General features: G+C 41.1%; 3 protein-coding genes across 4 annotated transcripts; 2 read left to right on the top strand and 1 right to left on the bottom strand.

Annotated features, from left to right (window-relative positions):
- Positions 1–60: 60 nt before the first annotated feature.
- znf341 (zinc finger protein 341) lies at positions 61–6,219 on the bottom strand. Its single transcript, XM_088364800.1, has 16 exons — positions 6,064–6,219; positions 5,472–5,582; positions 5,216–5,400; positions 4,752–4,901; positions 4,411–4,677; positions 4,026–4,209; positions 3,509–3,599; positions 3,330–3,420; positions 3,002–3,179; positions 2,539–2,771; positions 2,212–2,420; positions 1,816–1,912; positions 1,457–1,589; positions 1,134–1,245; positions 972–1,042; positions 61–619 (listed from the first exon to the last, which is right to left on the bottom strand). The coding sequence occupies exons 1-16, from the start codon at positions 6,122–6,124 to the stop codon at positions 180–182; spliced, it is 2,613 nt and encodes an 870-aa protein (XP_088220926.1). The 5' UTR covers positions 6,125–6,219; the 3' UTR covers positions 61–179.
- Positions 6,220–6,412: 193 nt separating this feature from the next.
- On the top strand, positions 6,413–10,695 carry e2f1 (E2F transcription factor 1). Its single transcript, XM_088364808.1, has 7 exons — positions 6,413–7,824; positions 8,648–8,747; positions 8,925–9,144; positions 9,229–9,381; positions 9,487–9,601; positions 9,669–9,945; positions 10,342–10,695. Exons 1-7 carry the CDS (start codon positions 7,573–7,575, stop codon positions 10,569–10,571), a joined length of 1,347 nt encoding a protein of 448 aa, XP_088220934.1. The 5' UTR covers positions 6,413–7,572; the 3' UTR covers positions 10,572–10,695.
- Positions 10,696–13,783: 3,088 nt separating this feature from the next.
- LOC148402564 (protein-glutamine gamma-glutamyltransferase 5-like) lies at positions 13,784–21,695 on the top strand. Of its 2 annotated transcripts, XM_088369728.1 has the most exons (17): positions 13,784–13,901; positions 15,041–15,235; positions 15,419–15,655; positions 15,741–15,859; positions 16,003–16,131; positions 16,244–16,421; positions 16,538–16,673; positions 17,029–17,132; positions 17,221–17,460; positions 17,536–17,565; positions 17,790–17,834; positions 17,920–17,958; positions 18,229–18,270; positions 18,866–19,072; positions 19,161–19,321; positions 20,840–20,979; positions 21,269–21,695. In XM_088369728.1, exons 1-17 carry the CDS (start codon positions 13,880–13,882, stop codon positions 21,417–21,419), a joined length of 2,175 nt encoding a protein of 724 aa, XP_088225854.1. In that variant the 5' UTR covers positions 13,784–13,879; the 3' UTR covers positions 21,420–21,695. The 2 variants fall into 2 exon arrangements, with proteins under 2 accessions (XP_088225854.1, XP_088225855.1); XM_088369729.1 differs by lacking the exon at positions 17,790–17,834.
- Positions 21,696–22,411: the final 716 nt, after the last annotated feature.

Genomic DNA, 22,411 nt, shown 5'->3' with positions numbered 1-22,411 from the left:
CAACCTTTAAAACTCAATGGAATTCCTGCCCTCCCCCATGTAACAGAAAAAAACTACCACTTCTAAGTTTGTTTAATCATGTTTTAATATAAAACAAAATACTTATTGCACATCCAGTGAACATTTACGCATTCATCCTTAAATCCACAAACATAGCATTCAATGAGTTCATGAGTTCTCTACTGTGATGCATCCCCTTCAAGTCCGTCAACTTCACTGGCGGCCACAGCCGATGTAGCTTGACCGCCTTCATTTGTTGAGTTCTGTTCTCCCTCATCTGCGTCGGTTCCCACCTCTTCCGGGTTGTCACCTTCCCTCGACTCATGTCTGCTGGTCCTTAACCTCCTTGTCTGCCTTGTAAGATGGTCACAGCTCCTCCCAACTTGTTCGTCCCCTCTGTCCAGCTCCACGTCTTCCTCTGCACTCTCGCTGTCGTGTCTCTTTCCGTTCCCAGCTCCTGAACATTTGTGGTCTCTATAGTAACTCTGTCTGGAGAAGCCTTTGTTGCAGGCGGAGCACCGGAAGCGATAATTGTCAGTGTGCGACTGCTGGTGCTCGAGCATGTGAGCCCTGCGACTGAACGCCTTCTGACAGAACAGACACTTGAAGGGCTTGATGCCTGGAGGTAAAAACACAGGTGGAGACGTCACCGGGATATGAATCTCACTGTGGAAAGTATTGCCAGAGCAAAAAACTGTTATTGGTTTGTCTTTTATTACCCGTTATGTTACAATTTGGACCAACAAGAAGAACATTTAAAGTACAATGGTACCTTGAGTTGGGAGTTTAATTTGTTCTGGACCAAGCTTAAATTAACATTTAATTTAAATGAATGTTCCCATCAATAGGTACCAGAGTATGTGTCAGTTTCAAATTTTCTTTCCAATATTTCATATTTAATCCAGTAAAATCTATATCAATGTACGGGCGTGTAGTAAGCGTTAAATTCATGAAGTGGACAAACTACTGACCTGAATGTGAAAGAATATGTGCCTTTAGCTTATCCGGTCTGTTGAATTCTTTGGTGCAGCCTACATGAGTCCTAATTGGGGGGGAAAAAAGCGAGATGAAGGCTGTGATTAAAAAAAAAAAAAAATCTATACTTTATATTTTATTGACTTTTGCCCCCTTACCTGAAAGGACACTTGTATTTTTTGAAGGGTTCATGAATGAGCATGTGGCGCTTGACTTTGTCTTTCCTGTTGAAAGTGGCTTCACACACGGAGCATTTATATGGCTTTTCCCCTGAAAAATGGAGGAACGTGTATCTAACTCAAATTCTTAGCCAACATTTAGTCCCTAGTTTCACTTTTCAAAACAGTCCAGTAGTTGCGGACAACCTACTCAGCCCCCCACTGGCTTTAAAAAAAGCAGTTACAAATTCTCTCCAAGTGATCGTGATCTACGTTCCGTAGCGAGTCAATGACGGTATTCCATCTTAGGACGTCTTACACACCTGAGTGAATCCTTGTGTGAAGTTTGAGGTAGTGTTCTGTCTTGAAGACTTTCTTGCAGATGTGACACTTGAACCTCCCTCCAACCCCATGAGTGGGGAGGTGGCGTCTGAAGTACCTTTCGCACGGGAACACCTGAGGAGTGCAGTGCTTACTTTGAAGGTTTTCCTAACCCGATCAACTGCTTTCAGTTACGAAGGCTGGAATGACAGCAGAAACTGCCAGCTAGGTAAGCTATTTCTCTCTTTACTGGGAAAAAATAATTATCTTACAACTATATAGTAGCAACATCTATTATTTTTCATTATTATTAAGTATTTCATAATTATTAGGCATCACGCTTCCTTTGTGTGTGTGGTACCTTTTGACAGTGTGGGCATGGAAAGTTGTGTGTAGCGGTCAGAAGGTGTTGCTCGAGAGCTTCTTGGGTGGAATATCTGCTTTGACATTTCACACACCTGAAGACAACAGAGAACGCTCATAAAAGCTGACCCCTGCCAAAGCTTCAACTATTTACCACCTGTGAATGATTCAGAATGACTGAGATTTTAATTGGAGGTTGCATTTACCACCTTATGAAACCCTCACCTGCCAATCATAAATATGAAATATCGTACTCTGTGGACAAATCCGCATGTGTTAAAACAAATTCGCTTTTGTTGAAGTCATTAGTGCTTGCAGACAAGTGCAATGAACAAGAAACAGGCAGATGACTTAGAGCAGTTGCAGGCACAGTGCTACACGAAGGTCCACCAACCTGTAGAATGTGGTTTCCTTGCGTGGGTTCTGCTGTGGGCTGAAGCAGTGGGAGTACTGGTGGACTCCCAGTTCAAACAAAGAGGGGAACTCCTTGCTGCAGAGGTGACAGCGGTAGGTCAGCTGCTCCTGGTGAGTCCTGATGTGCTCCAAGAACTGATCCAGTTTCTGGAAGGTCTGGGAGCAGGACTTGAGCACACATTTGTAAACCTGACAGAGGAAGCAGCACTAATTATTGATCTTGACGTGTACACGTCATACCATATGTTTGCTACAATTGATGACACCTCACAGTAAATAAGAACCACATCATTGGGCCTTAGCTCACCTGCTCTCCCTTGTGTTGGGTCATGTGGGACTTCAGCTGGAAGTAGGTCTTGAACTTATTCGAGCAGAACTGGCACTGGTAGGAGCTGTCGACCACCACAATCTGTTTGGTCTGACCTGGACCGTCTTGATTCTGAGGCTGGGAGGGCACAGAGTCGCCACAAGCGGCCTCTACGTCAGCCTGGGCTTCTGGCACGATTTCCTCTGCTTCCCCTGAAGTTTCTGTAGCCAAACCTGTCATTTATGGGCATTGTGGTGGGAAGTAATGAAGTTCAAAAATACTTTGTTACTCTCCATAAGTAGATTTTTTTTTCAGGTATCTATAACTGAGTATCTTCCAGATTAATTTTTACTTTCTCCTCCTCACTTTATTGCAGATGAATATATTGTAGTTGTGAATGACACTCGAGTTGACATGACGCAAAATATAAGTGAATTCCTCCATTAAAGCGGTTTTAATGTACCCATTGCGGCTGCGTCGTCTTCCTGAGACATCTGGCTTTGGGTGTCCGCCTCCTCCAGTTCACATTGCCGCTGCTGGTCCCCACCGGCCTCCTCCTCCTCCTCGTTGGCTGCCACCGGCACCACCTTTATGGTGATAGGCAGCCTTGACACTGTGCTGGCCACACCCATAGGCCACACCTTAATGACGAGAGGAATCATATCTTTACGAAGTCTGTGTTGGATTGTATTGCTTTCATACCACAAAGGAATGACCAACAGTAGAAAGTGCAGTTTTAGACCACTGCATGTTACAATAATGCAGAAGAGTACTGACAAATCACTGAGGACCTTGTGTGTCTGCATGTGTTTCTTCACATTAGACTTTTGGGCAAAGGCTCGGCCGCACACGATGCACTGAAATGGTTTCTCTCCTGTATGACTGAGGGGGAAAAAAAGTATGGCAAAGTTGTGAGGAAGTGAGTTCTTTCTGTAATAAGAGCGAGTACGTCTTTAAATGAGTACTTCACCTCCTAATGTGCTGCTGAAGATCAAAATTTTTGGAGAAGATTTTGTCACAGAAATTACACTTCAGCTTTGGGCCTTTGGATTTCAGCGACTCTGTTGAGGAAAATCAAAAGGAACATACTTCACACTCGAACATGCATCGTTCACCTCAACTTTTTAAGCCAATGTGTTTGTTTTAAGTTATTTGGTGTAGCATCAGTGGCAGTAGTCGAAAGCGTATGCCTCAAAAAGTGGCCTCTGCTCGATGACACATCACCGCAAATAAGGGCTGGTGCGTCGTCCAAAAGTAATACCTGTACCTCAAATCACCTTCTTTGCCCACTGAATGACAGGTGGCACAAATACTTAATGTACAAAGTGTAAAAAATGTGATACCACCAGATTTCTTTGAAGTAGACATCACTAGCAATAAACAATGATGTTTTAAATCACAATTCTATAATCCTGATCTATTGGTGTACCAGTGCTGGCTCCATTCTAAAATGAAGCTGCATACATAGGAACCATACACATACATACCTATAACTCCATCTGAGCTTTTTTTGCTACTTCGAGGCCGTTTTGGGCCAATGAGTTTTTCAAACTCGCCCAGCTCAGCTATGTTGGTGGTAATGCTACACGTCTTGGTTTTGATGCCCAGCTTTCCCGGACTGTAGACAGGAGGCGTGGTGAAAGACTGACTCTCCACACACTGGCTGGGCACCTATGCCATATAACAGTGTCATGATGACAAATCATACACTGGAAAATCTCCTTCAAAGTGAACACTTTTGATATGGCTCTTGTATTGGACTACAGTAAACCCTAGCATATTTGTGATTCACAATTCAATAATTTATTCACAGTGTACAATTACCTGACGTGAACCCACAAAACACTTCTAAAGCCATTGTTCTCTACTCACTTGTACAGGATGGAATGGATGCAGACCCAGCGGGTGAATGTCTGCATTACCGCCACCGACCATGTGGGGCAGTGTGCTGTAGACCTGAACTACTGAGTTGCCATGGCTGGCGGGGACGTGTGAAGATACAAGAGGCTGCTGGCCAGGTTGTCCTGCTGGCAGTGGGTGGGCTGGTGTCTGGCTCTGAGGAAGTGTGTGAGTGGGCTGATGGTGAGGGTGGTGGTGCTGAAGGTATGATACGCCAGCTGTATGCATGCCTGGGTTACTCTGGAAAGGCAAATGATAAAGGAGTTAAAGCAAAACGGTTCTAATTTAGTCAAATGTGATGTAAATTGTGTTACCTGTACGGGTGTCTGCATAGTAGTCATTGGCTGGTCAATGGAGGTGAAAGCTGAGATGGCAGACATAAGAATGTCATCACTGACCAGCACGTTGCCTTGAACCAGCGTGTGTGTTAGAGGGGAGGGTGGCACTGTGATGTAGGTGGACACCTGCAGGATGAACATAAAACACACAAATTTTAGTAACGCGAGATAAGGTCGAGAAACACCTCCACCAGGTAAACTTTAATTACCAAAACAGAGTGAAGCAGCATTCTATTTCTATGCTTCCCAACCGTGCCATAACCTTATCTATATTTGGGACCCACAAAATTAATTCTGTCAGAACATAGCCATGGCATTACGATTAATACAATTGTATTTATGAGACGTTGAAATATCGTGAGAAAAAGTTGGGACTTTTGTGCTACAGAAGTAATTTGCATCATGTATGATTTTCCTTTTGATTGACGCTGTCTTCTCACCTGCCTGTTGGCATTAGGTCCTGACGTGATGGAGGGAACCGATGTGTAGGCATTGGTGGAGGCCAAGGACACAGTCGACAAAGAAGGGGCATTCGACCCGCACTGCTCACGTTTGTGTGCCATGAAGGCTGGCAGGGAATTAAATTGCTTCTTACATTTTCCGCACAAGAACACATCTTCATCATCTATGGGGAAAAAATAGATGTGTGTACAGTGAAACAGAAAATTGTACGTATGCAAGCATCCATTTACGAACCCATGGACTGAATAGCTGGCGTCCCAGAGACGTTTTGGTTATTAGGGTCAGGAACACCCCCTTGACCATCCAGCAATGACTGGACCGCCAGGACTGTCTGATTGTCCATGCCTGGAGAGAAATGTCAATCCTGTTCATTGGATTACATGCATTGGTGCATCATTGAAAAGTAAGTCTTGTGAATGACAATCTGCTTCTCCACCAGGCGCAACGTGTAATTTTGAATCAAGCTGTATGCCTTCAGATGTGTATTGTGTATAATTACTGTACATTATCCAATAGCTAAAACCATAGACAGGTAATAACACACCACGATAAAATAGGTAGACCTACAGAATTGCACGTGATGTATCATTTGAAATATGATTTTGTGGAAGCATCTCATCTGACATTCAATTTATGCATTACCTAGTAGCCCGTTTATCCTTTTTGAACTAAATTATACGTGGTGTCGTAACAAAAACACCAGCCAGATATTAATTTGTGTTGGGTATTATACATTATAGAATTGTGCTGATAAATCACATTGATTTAAAATGCACCACCGAGCCGTTAAGGTTATAGTGGCATGATATTAACACATTATTCTTACCTTCGAGCACCTCAAATATAGCCTGCGCCATCTTGCATTTCCACGACCGGGCGTTCGGCATTTGACTAGTACAGTCTGTTGGATTGAATGCGCTCCTCCCAGCTGTCAAATGTGTGTAGCACGAGAACTAATGTTGGGAACTACGGACTAGCAAGTGAATATTTGACGATTAAATTTAAGTAACAACTGCGTAATACTGTAAATATTGTTGTAGTACAATATTTTCCGTTTTTTAATTTCATTTTTAAAAATGAAACCGAAAATATCACAATCGAGGCGTGAATGCAAAATAACTCCATAGATGTTGTACATGTCTTTTGGAAGCGTACATTCATGTCAATTTACGATGGTTAAGCGTAAATGCCACTGGACTGGATGACATGCGTATTTGTATCGACAAATTTGCGATCGATAAAATGACTGACAACAAAATCCACCAATCAGAGCACGCTCAACTCGCCTCGCGGGGAACTCGTTTTCTCGACCAATGAGAGTCCCCAGACAGGCGCACGTGTCAATTTCGCGGCAAAAAAGATTTCGCGCGAAAAGTGTCCCATCCTTGTTTGGATCTCGATCAGCTGGGACAATAACAACAATTACGGACAAACACCGGGCAGCGAAGACGGTTTTAAGAATGGATCGCACCCGCTGTGAGCTTCATGTGCATTAGCAGATGCTGATTTAGCTGATCCGTTAATTTACAGGACGCTTTATTTTCTTTATTTTTAAATGTGCACTTTAGTCAGAAAGCTTCTCGTACAAACCGAGGGCGATTGGTGCTAATAACAGCGCTAGCATGCTAATATGACCTACTGCATGATCCACAATAGAACGTCATTTATTAATGTTCCACACAACGTACATTTACTTAAAATCGTCCGAACATAACGGAAACTATTTGGTCAAGGTGAAGCAACTGTCTTATTGGTGTTGCATAGTGCTCTTGACCCTTCCTGTAAAACTGCCGCAAAGTTTTACACGACATTTCATTCAACTTGATGTCGTTTCCGGTGTTGCATTCTTGCTCTCAAGACGCAAACGGCGACTTTGTCCTCGAATTCGTGCACTTCGCGTCGTCCCTAGAAGCGGCTAGCTCCTAGTTAGCATGCTTGTTGACGGGGCCTGGTCTCGTGCTGACAACCGCAGGTGAAAACAAAAGATTAGCATGCTAGCTCGCTATCCATCTGGTCTTTTGACTCTCGACTTCTTTGTGTGCTTAAACGCCACACCTGGCTTCGCGAGCTGGTACGTGTCTGGCATTATTCTATTCTAAATACATTTGTTTGGGCATCCCGTCTTTGCTGTTTCCCTCGAAGTGGGATTACAATTTGGGTGTCAGATTCATGAGGAACTTCTTGAAAATCTGTCCACAAGTTGCTCAAGGACACTTGAAGGCAAACGATCATCACGTGGCTTCTTATTCACTGATAAGAGGACCTTCTAAGTGGAGCACTTGAGAAGTCAGAGTGCATCTCGTTGTGACATTGCAAACTGTAAGAGACCCCTGCCATGTCAGAGACTCTGATAACAGGCCGCACGTCTGAGGATCTATTGGCTGACTTCGAGACTTTGCTCAACCCCGATGGTGTCGGTCTGGGTCAGGACCACCAGATAGTCATCATCACCAGCCCCAGCAATGAGGGTCTCCACCTGGATGCCGCCCCCTCCAGCACGGGAGAAATCCTGCTGTTTGCTACACCACAGGGAACTGCTGATGTGGCCTTCCAAGAGAAGAGAAGGCCATCACTGGGAAAACCATCGGTGAGGACTTGTGGGCATGGGCTAAATCCCTTTTGGTGTTTTGTCACGTTGCAAAAGTGTGGAGAATTTTCTCAGAGTTTCCGTTTAGTTTCCAATAGCAAGTTAAGCTCGAGAGTTTCACATTCGCAAATCTAAACATTTGTCATAGACCGATATTGGACCAAAATGGTTCTTGCTTATATGTGACAGTATCACACAGGGTCTCGCCTTATAGACACTTGCCCATTGAAACTAATTGTATTACATCATGAATATGCTTTAGTTACACCATTCTTTTACTACTTCAGTCTGTATATCTTAAGCTCACCGCTGTCTAAAATTTTGGCTCATGGAAAAAAATGCCAAAGCCTCAGACGTTTAGGCAATTGTGAGTTAAGGTACCCCTCAACTTGCATGAAATCTTGCATAGTTGCGAATGTGAATGCTTGTTTATCATATGTTATGTGCTCATGGGCTTATATATATATATATATATATATATATATATATATATATATATATATATATATATATATATATATATATATATATATATATATATATATATATATATATGAATGAACTATCATTAAGCGCATCACGGTACATTCCCACTGTTAATAGCAATTTCTGTTATATTTTTCACTGAAAACACTGTTCCAACCTATGATTAACGAGCAACCAATCCAGGGTGGACCACGCCTCTCCCATTCTCTGTTTCTTTCTGTTGTAGTAGTTGACAATCTGTTGCTATATTCACATTTTTTGGGAGGAAATTCTTTTTTAAATCATTTCCCGTCTCCTGATCCTCACCTTCTTATTTTCCTCTTTTGCATTTCCTCAGGTTAAGAGGAAGTTGGACCTGGACAGCGACCATCAGTATGTTAGTACGTCCCGGCCATCTTCAGGCCGTGCGCCACCCTCCACACCTGCCCCTCCCAGAGGTATAAACACACACACACATGCACACACACTAGCCACCCCCCTGAGATGGATAAAAATGGGTGAATTTTGCTGCTTAACTCATATGCCACAAACGGTGAATTAAAAGTATTTTAGGTGAGTTATGAGATGGTCTGCAGAGTCAACAGGGTGATGTTTTGTGCTCTTTCTCCTCCCAGTTCCTCGAACCGTTACAGAAAAGTCTCGCTATGACACGTCCTTGAACTTGACCACCAAGCGCTTTCTGGACCTCCTGTCCCAGTCAGCTGACGGCGTGGTGGACCTGAATTGGGCCTCGCAGGTTCTGGATGTGCAGAAGCGGCGCATCTATGATATCACCAATGTATTGGAAGGGATCCAGCTCATTTCCAAAAAGTCCAAGAACCACATCCAGTGGCTGTGAGTCCAAAATGTGTGTGGCTAACTAACATAGCCAAAGGGTGGGCTTAAACCGAAGAACCCGTGCTTGCTCGTCCTTCACAGTGGGAACCGTGTCGACGGGGAGTCACTCGCCCTTCAGCAGGAGCTGCGGAAGGAAGTGTGCGACCTCTCTGCAGCTGAGGAGCAGCTGGATAAGCTCATCTCCAAATGCAATCTTCAGCTCCGACTACTCACAGAGGAGCCACAGAACAAAAGATATCCTTTTGACAATCCTAAATGTTCACAATATTCCCACCTTCCTCGAATGCAGCATTAGCATGAGTCCTCTGAGCATTGTGGTCCTTAACGCTTCTCCGTCACGCTGGGCTATGTGCGCTGCCAGGATTTGAGGACATCGTTCGATACGCCCGACCAGTTAGTCATGGTGATCCGAGCTCCACCAGAAACCCAGATGCAAGTCTCAGACCCCAGCGAGGTAGACGCCTGAAATCTTCATCAAAATTCACATCAGCCAAATTTCACCTTCCTTATGCCACTTTCAGGGTTACCAGGTGTCGCTGAAGAGCACACGAGGCGCCATTGACGTCTTCCTCTGCCCGGACGACAGCTCTGGGGTTTGCAGCCCCGTGACAGAAAGCAGTCCCTCGAAAACGAGCTGTGACCCCCCGCCGCACGCACGAGCCGGCCGCTCGACGCCCGGCAAAGACAGAAGCTCCGTAGCTCTGGAAGTGGCTTTGTCATCCCCTGTGTCCACGTCGTCCACGCTAACAGCAGCTTCTCAGCCAGAATCCTCGGCGCTGTTGTTGGGTGCGGAAACAGGTGCGTGTAAACCAGCGCCTCTGTTTTCAGTCACGTTGTTGGAGGAAGTAGTGCACATCACTTTTTCATTTTAGATCAATGTTGAAAACACTTGAATTTGAAGTTTAACAACTTAAGGTTGAAATATTACAGAAAAAAAATTACTTGCCATATGTCAAATTCAAGTTATCACACAGTTCTGATAGGATTTGTCTGACACAGTACAATTTATCAAGAAATCGAACCACAAATTCTAGATGTAATATTTTTTGCTTGCGAATTTTAGGGCAACAGGTGGACACCAATTCTAATTCTTTTAACTGTGCAGGCAATGTTTTAAGTCAGTATCAAATGTTTTTTTTCCCCCACCACTTTTGTTTTACACTGCTTTTTTCATTCATTCCTTTTCTGTGGCAGAATCCCTTATGAACAGCGACCCATTCTCAGGCCTGGGGGACATGGCAGACTTTGACTTCTCCACGGACTTCCTCCAGGGAGACGGCCTTCCGCTCCCATTGGACGGTTTCATCAATTTGTCTCCACCTCATAACCCCAAATACCACTTTGGCCTGGAGGATGACTTGGGCGTCACTGAACTGTTTGACTGTGACTTTGGTGACTTGTCACAAGTTTTGGGGGAGAGTTAGACAAGGGTTGGGCGGTTGGGGAGATTGTAGGTCTGGGAAAAGTCAGACTAGTACAGTGGACCCTCGGAGGTTCCACCTTTTGTTAAAAAGTTAACTGGTTCGTTATTATAAAAGTTTGAAGTAAGGTGGAGGTGAGTTGTTTAAATAACATTTAATTTACATTTTTAATCTTTGCATTAAAATCAAACAAATCTCCCACTCGTAAAAATACCAACCTGACACACACGCACACAAAACTTTGTCCTAAAATAACGACTTTTCGTACTGATCAGGGAATCTCAAAATTTTACACCAAGCTCTCCAAGTACCACCAGAATTGCCAACGATAAAATGGAGTCTAAAAACAAGAGAGGCTGAGGTTTTAGTTCTAAAGTGCGCGTTTATGTACGTAAGTTAAATACAACGGAACTGTGTACAGTACTGGATTCAAAAAAGATATTGCATAGCTCTAATATTTGATTGTACTTTGTTTTAAATGTAAATTGGAATTCTATTATTTCACTTATTTTTTTGTGTAACACTATAAAGAAACTCCATGTACCACGAGTGGTACTCGTACCATACTTTGAGAATCACGGTAATAGGTATCGTAATTTCTCGAGAATAACGTAATTATTTTTTGCAGGAGAAAAAAAACCCCGTTAAAATCAAGGGAGTGTATTTTATTGTAGATAAAAAAACACATTTGTCAGCTTGATTAGATGTTCCGGTGTTGTGAAAAGGACGTACTTTCATTTCAATATGATATTTAACGTCTAATGCTACAAAAATATATTAATGTATATTAATGTGGTAGTTTTGATGTAATTTCTTGGCGGAGCTAATGACCAACTAGCATATTACACACTTGTGTTTTTGTGGTGTGTGTGTCAACGTATTTTTGTAGCTGGAGCTGAGTCTTTTTGTCAACTAGCAAATCGGGGAGCATACTTTTCACGAGTACAAAGAAAAATCAGATTTTGAAGGGCTACAAGCTGCATATAAATTGAGTATACATTATTCTCGAGAAATTATTGAATAGATTTATCCCCTCTCGTTGTGTCTCTAATCCTTCCTTCTAACTTCTAAGTGTTGCTTGTGACTGCTCCGAGGGTCCGCTGTAGTACTTTGGACAATCAAGCAACTTGCGCAATATTGTTGCTTGAAATGATTCTAATTGAAACCCCAACCCCCCAAATTGTACAGCACTTCCTGTTTGGACTTTAGCTCAGATTTAGCTATATTTAAATTGTGCGTGTGTGTGTGTATGTTTTTGTGAAGTGTTTTTAATGTGCTGGGTGGCACGTGCAAGTGACTTGAGAGTTTGGAGCCAAGCCAGGCTTACCCTGGCCCAGCTCAATCTTCAGGGTTTCATGGGAACAGTGCTGGTTGCGTTTGCTGGTGGAGCAAAAGTTGGATGATTTTGGAAGGTGAGTTAACAAAGAGCCCTCAAAATGCTGAGTGGCTGTGTGAGTTTTTGTTTTCTTCAAAAAGAAATTGTGCTTAAATATGTCAATTTATTTTGATGCCTTGAGGTGGTGACTGTGCAGACTTGTTATTATGAGCGCAGTGATCAATGGTCACATGTTGGGACACATCAATGTACAACATGATGGATTTTGCTGGGAATGGACAGCGATAAGTGTTTTCTACTTGGCTTTTGGCCACTTTGCAAAATGTCTACCAATTTTTGCATCAAAACATTTTTCTTCTAATTTATATATGCTTTGTTTCCCTTCCTAAACGATTGGGGGGGGTGTACACGTGTGATGAAAAGTTATCTTTTATTACAGCGTTGAATTTGTTATTTATTGTTTTTATTTGATGGGATTCTAAAGGTCTTACTAGCAGGAAGGGACTCTTCGAATGATCCATGCAAATGATTCTTTGAGTATTTTTGCGTGAGCCTTTATTAGCATTTTAATATGTGCATTTGCTAGTAACGGCAAGTTTTCTCATGTTTGTAATTTTGATTCTCATCACTTGCATCACTTTATTTTCAAACTGTTTTATCAACCTCAGCACTGCACGTGAACTGTGTTCAGGGTGCCTCTGTCCTTTTAAAAAAAGAAAAATCAGGTTTTTCCTCATTAACGCTGCGCAAGTATGACGTTTAGCTGCCGTTAACATGTGCAAGTATGTTGTCGACCACCACCGAACTAAATCATCTTTCATTATCAGTAGTTTTGTTTGGATGTGTCAATTTTGTTAATTTTTCATGGGTTCATTCATCCATCCATTATCTGAACAGCTTTATCCTCACGAGGGTTATTTTTCACAAATTCATTCATTCACAGTTATCTGCAAAAATCAGTTTTCTGAAAAACCCAATTTGCCATTATTGTTCCCTTTGATGATGGATGAAGGTAGCTTTTTCAAACATTTGGAAAGCCACTTATTTTAAAAAAAAAAGTGATTTGGGAAATATTTGGGGATACATTTACAGGTTAAACAAAATTTAGATTAATATTACTACTTATTGGAACACCTAAACTAAAATTGTGCTTTCAATGCAGAAATGAGAAATTCAAAAATATGGAGGGTGCAATGATCACGTAATGAATTCTTTCGTTTGGTGGGGGTGATTTAATCGACACGTCTAAGGCTTCTGCGTCTTATAAGATGACTGCATTAGTTTGTATAGTAATAACATTTTGAAACGTGTTCAAAATTACTTATTTTGAAAATAACTGCTATTCTGGCCCAAGTGAAGAGAACGTTTTTGTTAAAAATCTAACTATTTATATCACAGTGATTGTGTCTTGGTTGCAATTCTGGTTCAAAGTGCTTTTTAGGGAATTCTTTTAAATAGTACAGTTGAAATGCCATCCTGAAATGCCAAAATATTTTGTAGGTCTTCTTTTCATTGGTTTGCTCATGAAGTGGATTTTTTTTTCTTTCATGAAACACTTCCTACTCTTTTGTATCTTTTTTAATTGAGAAAATAAACTATTTGGTCTTACATGTCTTATGTCATTTATAATGTTAGCAATGATTAGGAATACAATTTTGCCTTGAGATAGGAATAATCGGCTTCACAGCATACCACCCAAATTGTGTCTGTATTTTGGAATTCCAATATTAATACACCTTGTAAAATGTCATTTTTTAGTGGGGAACTTATTGAACAGAGTTGTGCTGCTGCCTAGTGGCGAATAAATACAAATGCAATTTATTTTGTAAGTAGAGTTTTTATTTGTATTAGCATCATATTTATTCCTTCATTTTTTGCTGAGGTGCTTATACGAAAGGAGGAAACGTGAGATCGTTATTAAAAGGTGGGTGGAGTCTTTTTATCTCTCCTGGTGCTTGTGGTTGTCAGTCAGAGAATGGAGGCCATGCCGCAAACAGGTAAGCGCCACACCGCAAGCCACCTATTGCATTCTATTTTGGTGCATTTGTCCGACAACAAAATGATGCATTTAGGTCTTGAGCCTTTGTATTCTTTCACGAAACAGAACGCGGTGAATTTTAACCTGTCACACGTAGTCAAACATTTAACTTATTCCAGACAATGTGCTACGCAAACACGTAGGTGTGTAAATAAAAAACGATTGATCGACCGTGGTGATATGAATGTGCAATAAATCAAAAAGCAGTATGAAAACGAAAGATACACCTTGAAATATTTTTCTTCAGTCGGTGACTTAACTAGTTTTAAATATAATACGTATTTGTGCATCATACGAATGAAACAAAATATTAAAACAAACTTTTAAACCCCAGATAAGGTTTGAATTAGATATTTGAATAATTGTAACAATAATGTTGAAAAAGCAACACAATAAATATTTTAATGTTTATAAACAAAAATATTGAAAAAACAAGATTTGTATTCAACACGTCCGATTTTAAACTTATCTGTGCAGGTAATTTCAATGTTTTTCTTCTACTCGCTCCCTTTTTAAAAATTTGGATTTGTTTAGCAAACAAGTGATTCTTTTTTACGTGCATTTCAACGTTTGTTTATTGGGTGAAATGTTTATTACCAATCATTAAAACTTGAAATCAGGGCAGGTAAGTGTGCTTTGTTTGAGGCCGCTGTCATTTATGTACTTTATTGTATTATGACTGCCTTGACGCCAAATCCTAACTTAAAGGTAGAAGATGAAATATATATATATAATTACCATTTAAAAAAGATCAGAAATTCACATCATACACAAGAGAAAACTGGTCATCAGTTAACCTAATGCTTCACTAATTTCTCTTTATTGGAAAAAGCCAAGCCTTGGCTGAGAAAAAAAAACTTTAATTGGTTGTGTTGAAATATGCTGACAACTTGTTCAACCATTTCGTAATGAATGAAAATGCAGACAATTGCAGCAATGTTACAATACATTTTGATCCACGTAACAAGCAACTGTGAAAAACTGTAATAAGGGCACTCAATTTATTTATGTAACGATGATATGATATGATATTATATTATATTACATTATATTACATAAGATTACATTTGATCAGTTTCTTGGTAACTGGCATTTTAGGCCAAACCAGAGGCCAAAGACGCCTGAAATTGGTCAACTTTGAGATCCAGGAGAACCACATTTCTCATGAGACCCAGGGGCTCAGCGACAAATACCTGGTGGTCCGGCGAGGGAAGCCATTCAAAGTTACTCTGCTGTTTTATGGACGGATGTGGAACCCAAACACAGAGTGTCTGGCCCTGCAGGTTTTGCTAGGTGAGTTTGTACATTCCAAAAAACAGGGGGGGAGGGTATATGATGGTGACAAGTTTATTTTCTTTCAAGTCAAGTTTATTTATATAGCCCTTAATCGCAGACAAGTCCTCAAGGGCTTCGCCAGGTTATGTACTTGGCATCACTATAAGGTCAAAGGTTACATTTTTCCTCCCATCGTCACAGGTGAAATGTCAGCAAAGATGTTGGTCCACTTCTCAGACAAGTTTTCTGATCGGCATAGCTGGTCTGCACGAATCTACCCAGGGAACATAGGTCGTCGTGTCGTCACTGTCCACGTCTGTGCTCCTGTGCTATCCTCTGTGGCGCATTACCAACTCCTGGTCCACATATCAGGTGCACACGAGCAAAGCAGCTACGTCGCAGGAATGTTTGTGTTGCTCTGCAATCCTTGGCACAAAGGTGAGTCTTGGGCTGTGACTCATGCAGTCATCTTGCGATTGTCGCCACAATGCAGCGGAATGAGTACAGTTTTCTCTCCGATAAGATGATCCAGTGTACATGCCACTGGATGCACAACGTCAAGAGTATATCAAGAATGATTATGGCATGATCTATATGGGCACAAACATCAACTTTAGCCAGCAGCCTTGGTCGTTCAGTCAGGTACATGTATGATGTAGCCTGCTTGTGTCAACTGAATGTTGGTAGGCCGAATCCAGCAAACCATGACAAAAACTTTGACACTCCTGATAAAGCCATTCAGAGACAGCAATTATTAGACTCAATCAGTGTTTATGTATGCACAGTATGAGCCTGGAGTCCTTGAGGCATGTCTTCAGTTGCTGCAAGTCAGTCCACAACACCTCAGCAACAGTCACAAAGACTACGTTCGAAGAGCAGACCCAGCCTACCTGAGCAGGATCATCTGTGCTATGGTGAGACACAAAATCATCACCCAAGTATGATTTTTTTTTCAGCAAATAGACGCACACACAAACTTGAATTTTTTTTTTTTTTTACGCTTCCATCTTTTTGTTCATCTGCAAGGTGAACTCTAGTGATGACATGGGTGTTCTGGAGGGGAGGTGGAAGGGCAGCTTCAAAAATGGTGTCAATCCGACAGAGTGGAGTGGCAGTGCGGACATCCTTCTCCGATGGATGGCAGCCAAAGGCAACCCTGTGCGTTACGGACAGTGCTGGGTCTTTGCATCTGTCTTCTGCACAGGTGCTTTTTTAAATGAGCTACATTCATATTTTATTTTGTCGTTACTTCTTGTTCATGCAAAAGTTAGTACCTACTGTATTTTTTAGTTTGGTCCTTCTTTTTTTTTTTACGTCCAGTAATGCGGGTGCTAGGGATTCCATCCAGGGTGGTGACAGTGTTTAACGCAGCCCACGATGGTGATGGAAACCTGATCACTGAAGAGTTTTACTCGAGCACCGGGGAGAGGCTTGGGATATCAAAAGACAGTATTTGGTTGGTATCTGTTTATTTTGAAAAAGTATTGTATGCAAACTGAAACCACACATATGGAAGCACTTTTTAGACTTCATTTTCTGGGCGCCACACCCATGAGCGGTGTGGGTTTTCATACTGCCTCTCCACCACCCTGGGCCATGTGAAATGTTTATAAATACCTGTTCTTGTATGTCATTGTAAAGAAAGATGTCAGGGAGCAAATACTTTCCACCCCAAAAGTCGTAGTTTGAGCACCCATGCTGTACACTGAATGAAAATAAGTGGGTCTAAGCCGTTCCCCTGTGGAGCACCCTTAAATAGATCTGTACTTCCATTCCAATCATGTATTCCCTATAACTTGGTACACACACAGGAATTTCCATGTGTGGGCAGAGTGCTGGATGAGGAGGTCAGACATTGATGCCGGATTTGATGGCTGGCAGGTTGTGGACCCAACTCCGCAAGAAATGAGTGCAGGTGTGCAGATGTTTTAAAATGTCTATAAATTGATTACTTAATTGGTACAATTTACCAATGAAATGTTATAACCATGTCCCCACGGCAGGCATATACCGCTGTGGTCCTTGTCCTGTGGTCGCGATCCAGAGGCGTTCCCTCGGCATCCCATATGACACTGCCTTCATTTATGCCTCTGTTGATTCGGACGTCGTACGCATGATACTGCGGTCTGGTAAAGTGGTGGGGAAGAAGGTGGACACTCAGTGGGTGGGACGCTTGATCTTGACCAAGAGCATCGGCTCAGATGTGCCAGAGGATCTGACGGAGTCTTATAAGAGACAGAAAAGTAGGAAGATTTCCATGAAGGAGTAAATTAGTGTACAATTAGCATGCTATTTAATTGTTTTTATTTTGTTTACAGAAGAACAATTATCTAAAGTGGGAGACTCAGGTCAGTGGCTGTCGACATCTCCACCTTTTGTTGTTTCCACTCTAGATAATTGTGGGTGTGGTCTATTCTTTTTATCAATCATTCTAAGAAATGTCTTTACTCAGTCCAAAGCGAATGACTTATTAAACTTTTTATCCTACATCGTAGATAGAATTTTGCACATTTTAAACATTTAATGGACCTTATTTTATAATTGTTGTACCCTGTGCCTACTCTATTTACAGGATTTGCTGAGCGTTGCATGAGTTCATTTGATAATAACGGACCTGGTAAGTTGACAAACACTGCCGGTAAGATTTGACTGTTCTTTGTTCTTTTAACTTAGTTGTACCCTGTGCCTACTCTTATTTAAAGGATTTGCTGACCATTGCACGCGTTCATTTAACGGACCTGGTAAGTTGACATACACTGCTGGTAAGATATGACTCTTCTTTGAGGCCTGGTTCAGTCGGCTGTCTGTTTGCTCAGGTTTGCCCCGCTTCAGAAATGCATGTTGCTGTTTTCACTGTTTCACATTATTATTATTCATGCTAGGGCTAAAACAATGAAGGTGTTTTGATTTTTTTTGTCAGTTTTTGTTCTAATTTTGAAAAGTGAACCAAACATTTATCCTCTTTTTTGTTGGTCTTTCACTGTGTAATTGAGTACTCTTATTTCGTACAGTATACAGTTGCCGTTCTGTCGGGCCTCGTCCTCCCAAACAAGGTAATATACTATAGTTAATGGAGTTAATGATTTTGGCGTACACTGTACAATTAGAATGAAGATTTTTGTTTAACTATTTTTAATATTGAGACTACTATACATTGGTGAAAATGTAATGTATGTGTTTGTCAAATACTGCCTAATAGTATTAGGCCTACTCACATTGTCATATATAAGACCCTGTTTGAGTGCAAGTAAAACATGTCTGTCATCTAGTGGTCATTGGTAATATTACAACATAAAACTACACTCAACCCCTGCATAATCACTGTTCCAATTTGTTCTTTCTTTTTTTTTCTCCATATTTTGGATTTTCCCTGTTTTTCCCAACCACTCCCCGTATTTTTTTGATGATAAAAAGTATTAAATGTTCATTAGTTAATGTTAAAAAAAAAAAAGTAAATTAAATTTGAAAATTAATCAAGGCTTCACACACGGGCTGTCAGTCGCCCATCCCTGGCATAAATTGCTAACTGAACAATGTAAATTCATGACAACAAACGTCATACATGTGGTCTGATAGTTAAAGTTACAGGTTTGATCTAATATGAATATACATAGCTGTCTTTTTTTTACTGTCTTTGTTCCTGCGCAGAGGCGTCCAGCTTGGACGTGACCTTGACCATAGATGGAGAGCCGACTATCGGCAAGAGCATCAACCTGACAGTGACGGTTACAAACCCAACAAACAGCGCACGCCTCCTGAGGGAGCACCTGAGCGCTCAGATAAAAAAATTCAACAGCAGCCCAGAAAAAAGCTTCTGGACGAGCCACCAAGATGTATGCATTCAGCCATTTGAAGGTAAGCCGTCCCAGTGACACAGTGACTGATTAAAGCCAACATTGGCACAATGTTTGCATATTTTGCTTTGTTTTGTGTCTCTGTGCAGATTTGATACGCCACCATTCTATTCCGCCCTCTAAGTATGAGGCTTTCCTGGCAGGTGATGACATTGTGAAGGTGGCGGTGGTCATTAAGGACTTAAAGACAAAAGAGAGGGACCTGGCTATACAGGACTTGAACCTCAGCTCACCAAAAATAAACATACAGGTACACATAGGTTACCTGACCAATGACAAAGCAACAATGTGTTTGGGGGAGGGATATGTAGTTGCGATGAAAACAACTAACCAACCATGGACGAATACATGGATGCTGCAATTAATTCTGTTCTCGCAGAGTTACTTGTAGTTTCTTTTTAGAAGAAGAGCAGCGAGAGGCACTTTGTGCATTTTTATAAGCCTTTTTGAAATGACAGACACAATATTTTCTCAATATATTGTGTATTGAACAGGGGAATTTTGGACCTATCAGGGTCAATTTGGAGTCCTGTAGTATCAACTTTGCCTGATTTTTTCCCAACTCTGCATTTCTGTGTGTCTGGGTCATTTCAGGCACTCAATGATTGGTGCTCTTCTGGGTATCATAGCTCGAATGGGGGGAAATGAATATGTATGGGATCAGTGCAGCCACACTTCAACCTAGATCCAGGCCAAAATGCAATGCAATGCGTTCTCACTAAATGTTCCATGCCTTCAACAAAATTCCCTGGAGATTGTTTTGTGGATTATTATGCGTCACATTGCTAACAACCAAACAATGTCAGTCAAAATGACAAACTCTCACAGTTCATGCTTGCCAGAAGAATAATCATTTGAATCAGACTGCAGCCACGGATGAGATAGGGGGAAAAAATGCACTTTAATCATCCTTGAATCATGCTTATTGATATTAATTTTGCGCTCTCCATCGGTAGTTGCAGAATAACAAGTCTGTATGGAAAAAAAGCATAAAGTGTGCGCAAGATACTTCCTTGTAAATTACACCGAACCTATCTTTGCATTTACTGAGAAGCTGTCCTTGAAAAATATGCTTTTCATGTTTGCCACCTCATGTAGTACTCTTTCCTGCTCAGATTTAGTAGTACGCCAATGCTGTCTGGAATATTGTAGTTTTCTGTAGTTTAATTAAAAAAATGAAACTTGAATAGTGTGTTGATTTAGAAAAAAAAAATTCAAAGGCCCACCATAATCATATATCTTGAGACGGAGATTTTTGTGTGTTTATTAGTAAGCTCAAATCATCAATTTGAATAGAACTATTGAAACGAATATTCAGACTCAAACCTTTTGCACAACTGTGGGCAGCGTTGAAAATGCTGCAACATTTTTTGTTCTGAGACTCAGTCAGGACTCTGCAACAGCAAATTCCTCTAAGGAAGGTGAAGGAAGTACAATATTTATTTGTCGGAATGTCTGCAAACAACCAATTTTGTAGTTTATTAAGAATAACACAAATATGCAATTGCGTCTCAATAACTTTGAATATTTTGGAAAACTGTTTATTTCAGTTAGAAGATTTCCTACATTGCCAAAATTGAGCTTTGATAGTGAACGTTCCACCCTTCCACAGTTCAATGGAAATGTTTTGTGCAGTCCTGCTGACTGACGAGTAAGGAACAATGAAAATGATGGCTGAGAATTGGACTGTCATCTGTTTACTGATTTACAGTAACAAGAAATACCGCAACTTGTTCCAGCTAACCTCCTCACCCTGATTTTCGTGTAGGTTGAAGGCGGGGACAGAATCCAGGTGAAGGAAGAGTGCATTGCAATTGTGTCTTTCACCAACCAGCTCAACAAGCCTCTGGGTAGCGCTGTTCTCACTGTGGAAGGCTACGGCTTGTTGCAAGGCAAACATGAGGCTAGGTGGGTGTGTTTGCACATTTGTGAAATTGTTTTCAGACGATACCTGCACTAAATGATGCAATCAGTTTCATTCTGGTACTACTCCAAGTGTAGTTTGGGCTCAAAGTACCGCAGGAATGTTATTGGAATGTTGTAAGGTATGTCTGACTGAAAATGAAACACATCAACATTCCAACTTAGGTTTTAGATTCATAAGTGTAGCAGGAAGTTGTATTTTGTGTGTGTTTGCTGCGGACTAATCTGTTCATAAATTGTCATATTAATCACTGTCTATTACGCTCTCATCCAGGCTGACCGTCCTGCAACCAGATGAGAAGATAGAGAAGAAGGTTACTATTAAAGCCTCTACTTTGGGCACGAAGATGCTGAGTGCTTCATTCTCACATAGTAGCAGCTCCAGCGTTGTTTCCAGATGTTTCCACAAAGTGACTGTCACATAGTGACATTAAAAAGACCCAGAACATATATGTATACGGTGATCCCTCGCTACTTCGCGGTTCGTTTACCGTGGCTTCAATGCATTGTGGATTTTTTCCAGCCCAAAAAAAAAAGTTGTTATATGAAGAGTTTGTAGTGCTTTCTCCAAGGACGACATAATTCACATTATCATATGCGCGTTCAGTTACATGTTATACTGTTCTGATTGCCGGCTTTTTCTGTCATGCGCATTGCGAGGTTATTCTGTCAGTTAATAAACACGGCTCACAGAGTCTGAATGCAAGAAGAGGTTTTTACACCTATAAAGCAACTTCTACAACATCCAAATTAATATTCTTCGCAATGTTTCACAAGGAAAATATTGCGGAACATTTTTTGATGCAGGGTCACACTCGCTTGACATTGGTGCTGGCAATGTGGGTTCATTTTCCACCCAGTGATGATGACGATGTGAACTGTCGCTGGTTTAGGCAACAAGATCCCTACAAACTTAAGCAGAATGGAAAATGAATGAATGGATACATGAAAACAGGTTTTAAGGTGACGAGCTTGTTACTCCAAGCGACCAGTAGGTGGAAGCATTGACCTGTGGCGTTTTCTCCTCACTTTAATTGTAATTCCAGCAATACGTATATAATTTTATTTTTTTCACTGTCTGATCATGCGTGAAGTTCATCCCAAAACGAATTGTGTTTTTTCCAAATACTTTTTGTGTAACCTCTGAAACAAGCAACTCCTGAGAATAAGTGGGTAGGATGATTAATGAATGAATATTTTGACAAGACTGTGCAATATGTGTTATTTACTAAACTCATTGTAAAATGTCTTATTTGACACAAACGATTAAGTTGATCTGGAATTAGGTTCATGGCGTTGAAATGAATCAAGGGAAATGAACTCTGATGAAATATAATGTAAATAAACTAACATTGCTTTTTTTTAATCTAGCAAAATAATTGAATACTGAGCCCCCAGCCCAACACCAACGACAAAA

The sequence above is a fragment of the Syngnathus floridae genome, chromosome 2 (genome assembly GCF_059516105.1).
Source record: "Syngnathus floridae isolate MCC-2025c chromosome 2, RoL_Sflo_1.0, whole genome shotgun sequence".
Lineage (NCBI taxonomy): Eukaryota > Metazoa > Chordata > Actinopteri > Syngnathiformes > Syngnathidae > Syngnathus > Syngnathus floridae.
Note: the sequence above shows the minus strand (reverse complement) of the source record. Positions and strands in the feature narration are given on the sequence as shown.

What these genes read in the sequence shown, in the direction of transcription:
- znf341 (XM_088364800.1), bottom strand. Translation starts at nt 6,124, where the DNA reads ATGCCGAACGCCCGGTCGTGGAAATGCAAGATGGCGCAGGCTATATTT. An exon ending in CTATGCAGACACCCGTACAG is followed by an intron (nt 4,678 to 4,751) that starts GTAACACAATTT and finishes TTGCCTTTCCAG; the next exon opens with AGTAACCCAGGCATGCATAC. An exon ending in CTTCAGCAGCACATTAGGAG is followed by an intron (nt 3,421 to 3,508) that starts GTGAAGTACTCA and finishes TTTCCCCCTCAG; the next exon opens with TCATACAGGAGAGAAACCAT.
- LOC148402564 (XM_088369728.1), top strand. Translation starts at nt 13,880, where the DNA reads ATGGAGGCCATGCCGCAAACAG. An exon ending in CTGCAATCCTTGGCACAAAG is followed by an intron (nt 15,656 to 15,740) that starts GTGAGTCTTGGG and finishes CTCTCCGATAAG; the next exon opens with ATGATCCAGTGTACATGCCA. An exon ending in ATCTAAAGTGGGAGACTCAG is followed by an intron (nt 17,566 to 17,789) that starts GTCAGTGGCTGT and finishes CTCTATTTACAG; the next exon opens with GATTTGCTGAGCGTTGCATG.
- e2f1 (XM_088364808.1), top strand. Translation starts at nt 7,573, where the DNA reads ATGTCAGAGACTCTGATAACAGGCCGCACGTCTGAGGATCTATTGGCT. An exon ending in CACACCTGCCCCTCCCAGAG is followed by an intron (nt 8,748 to 8,924) that starts GTATAAACACAC and finishes TTCTCCTCCCAG; the next exon opens with TTCCTCGAACCGTTACAGAA. An exon ending in GTTGTTGGGTGCGGAAACAG is followed by an intron (nt 9,946 to 10,341) that starts GTGCGTGTAAAC and finishes TTTCTGTGGCAG; the next exon opens with AATCCCTTATGAACAGCGAC.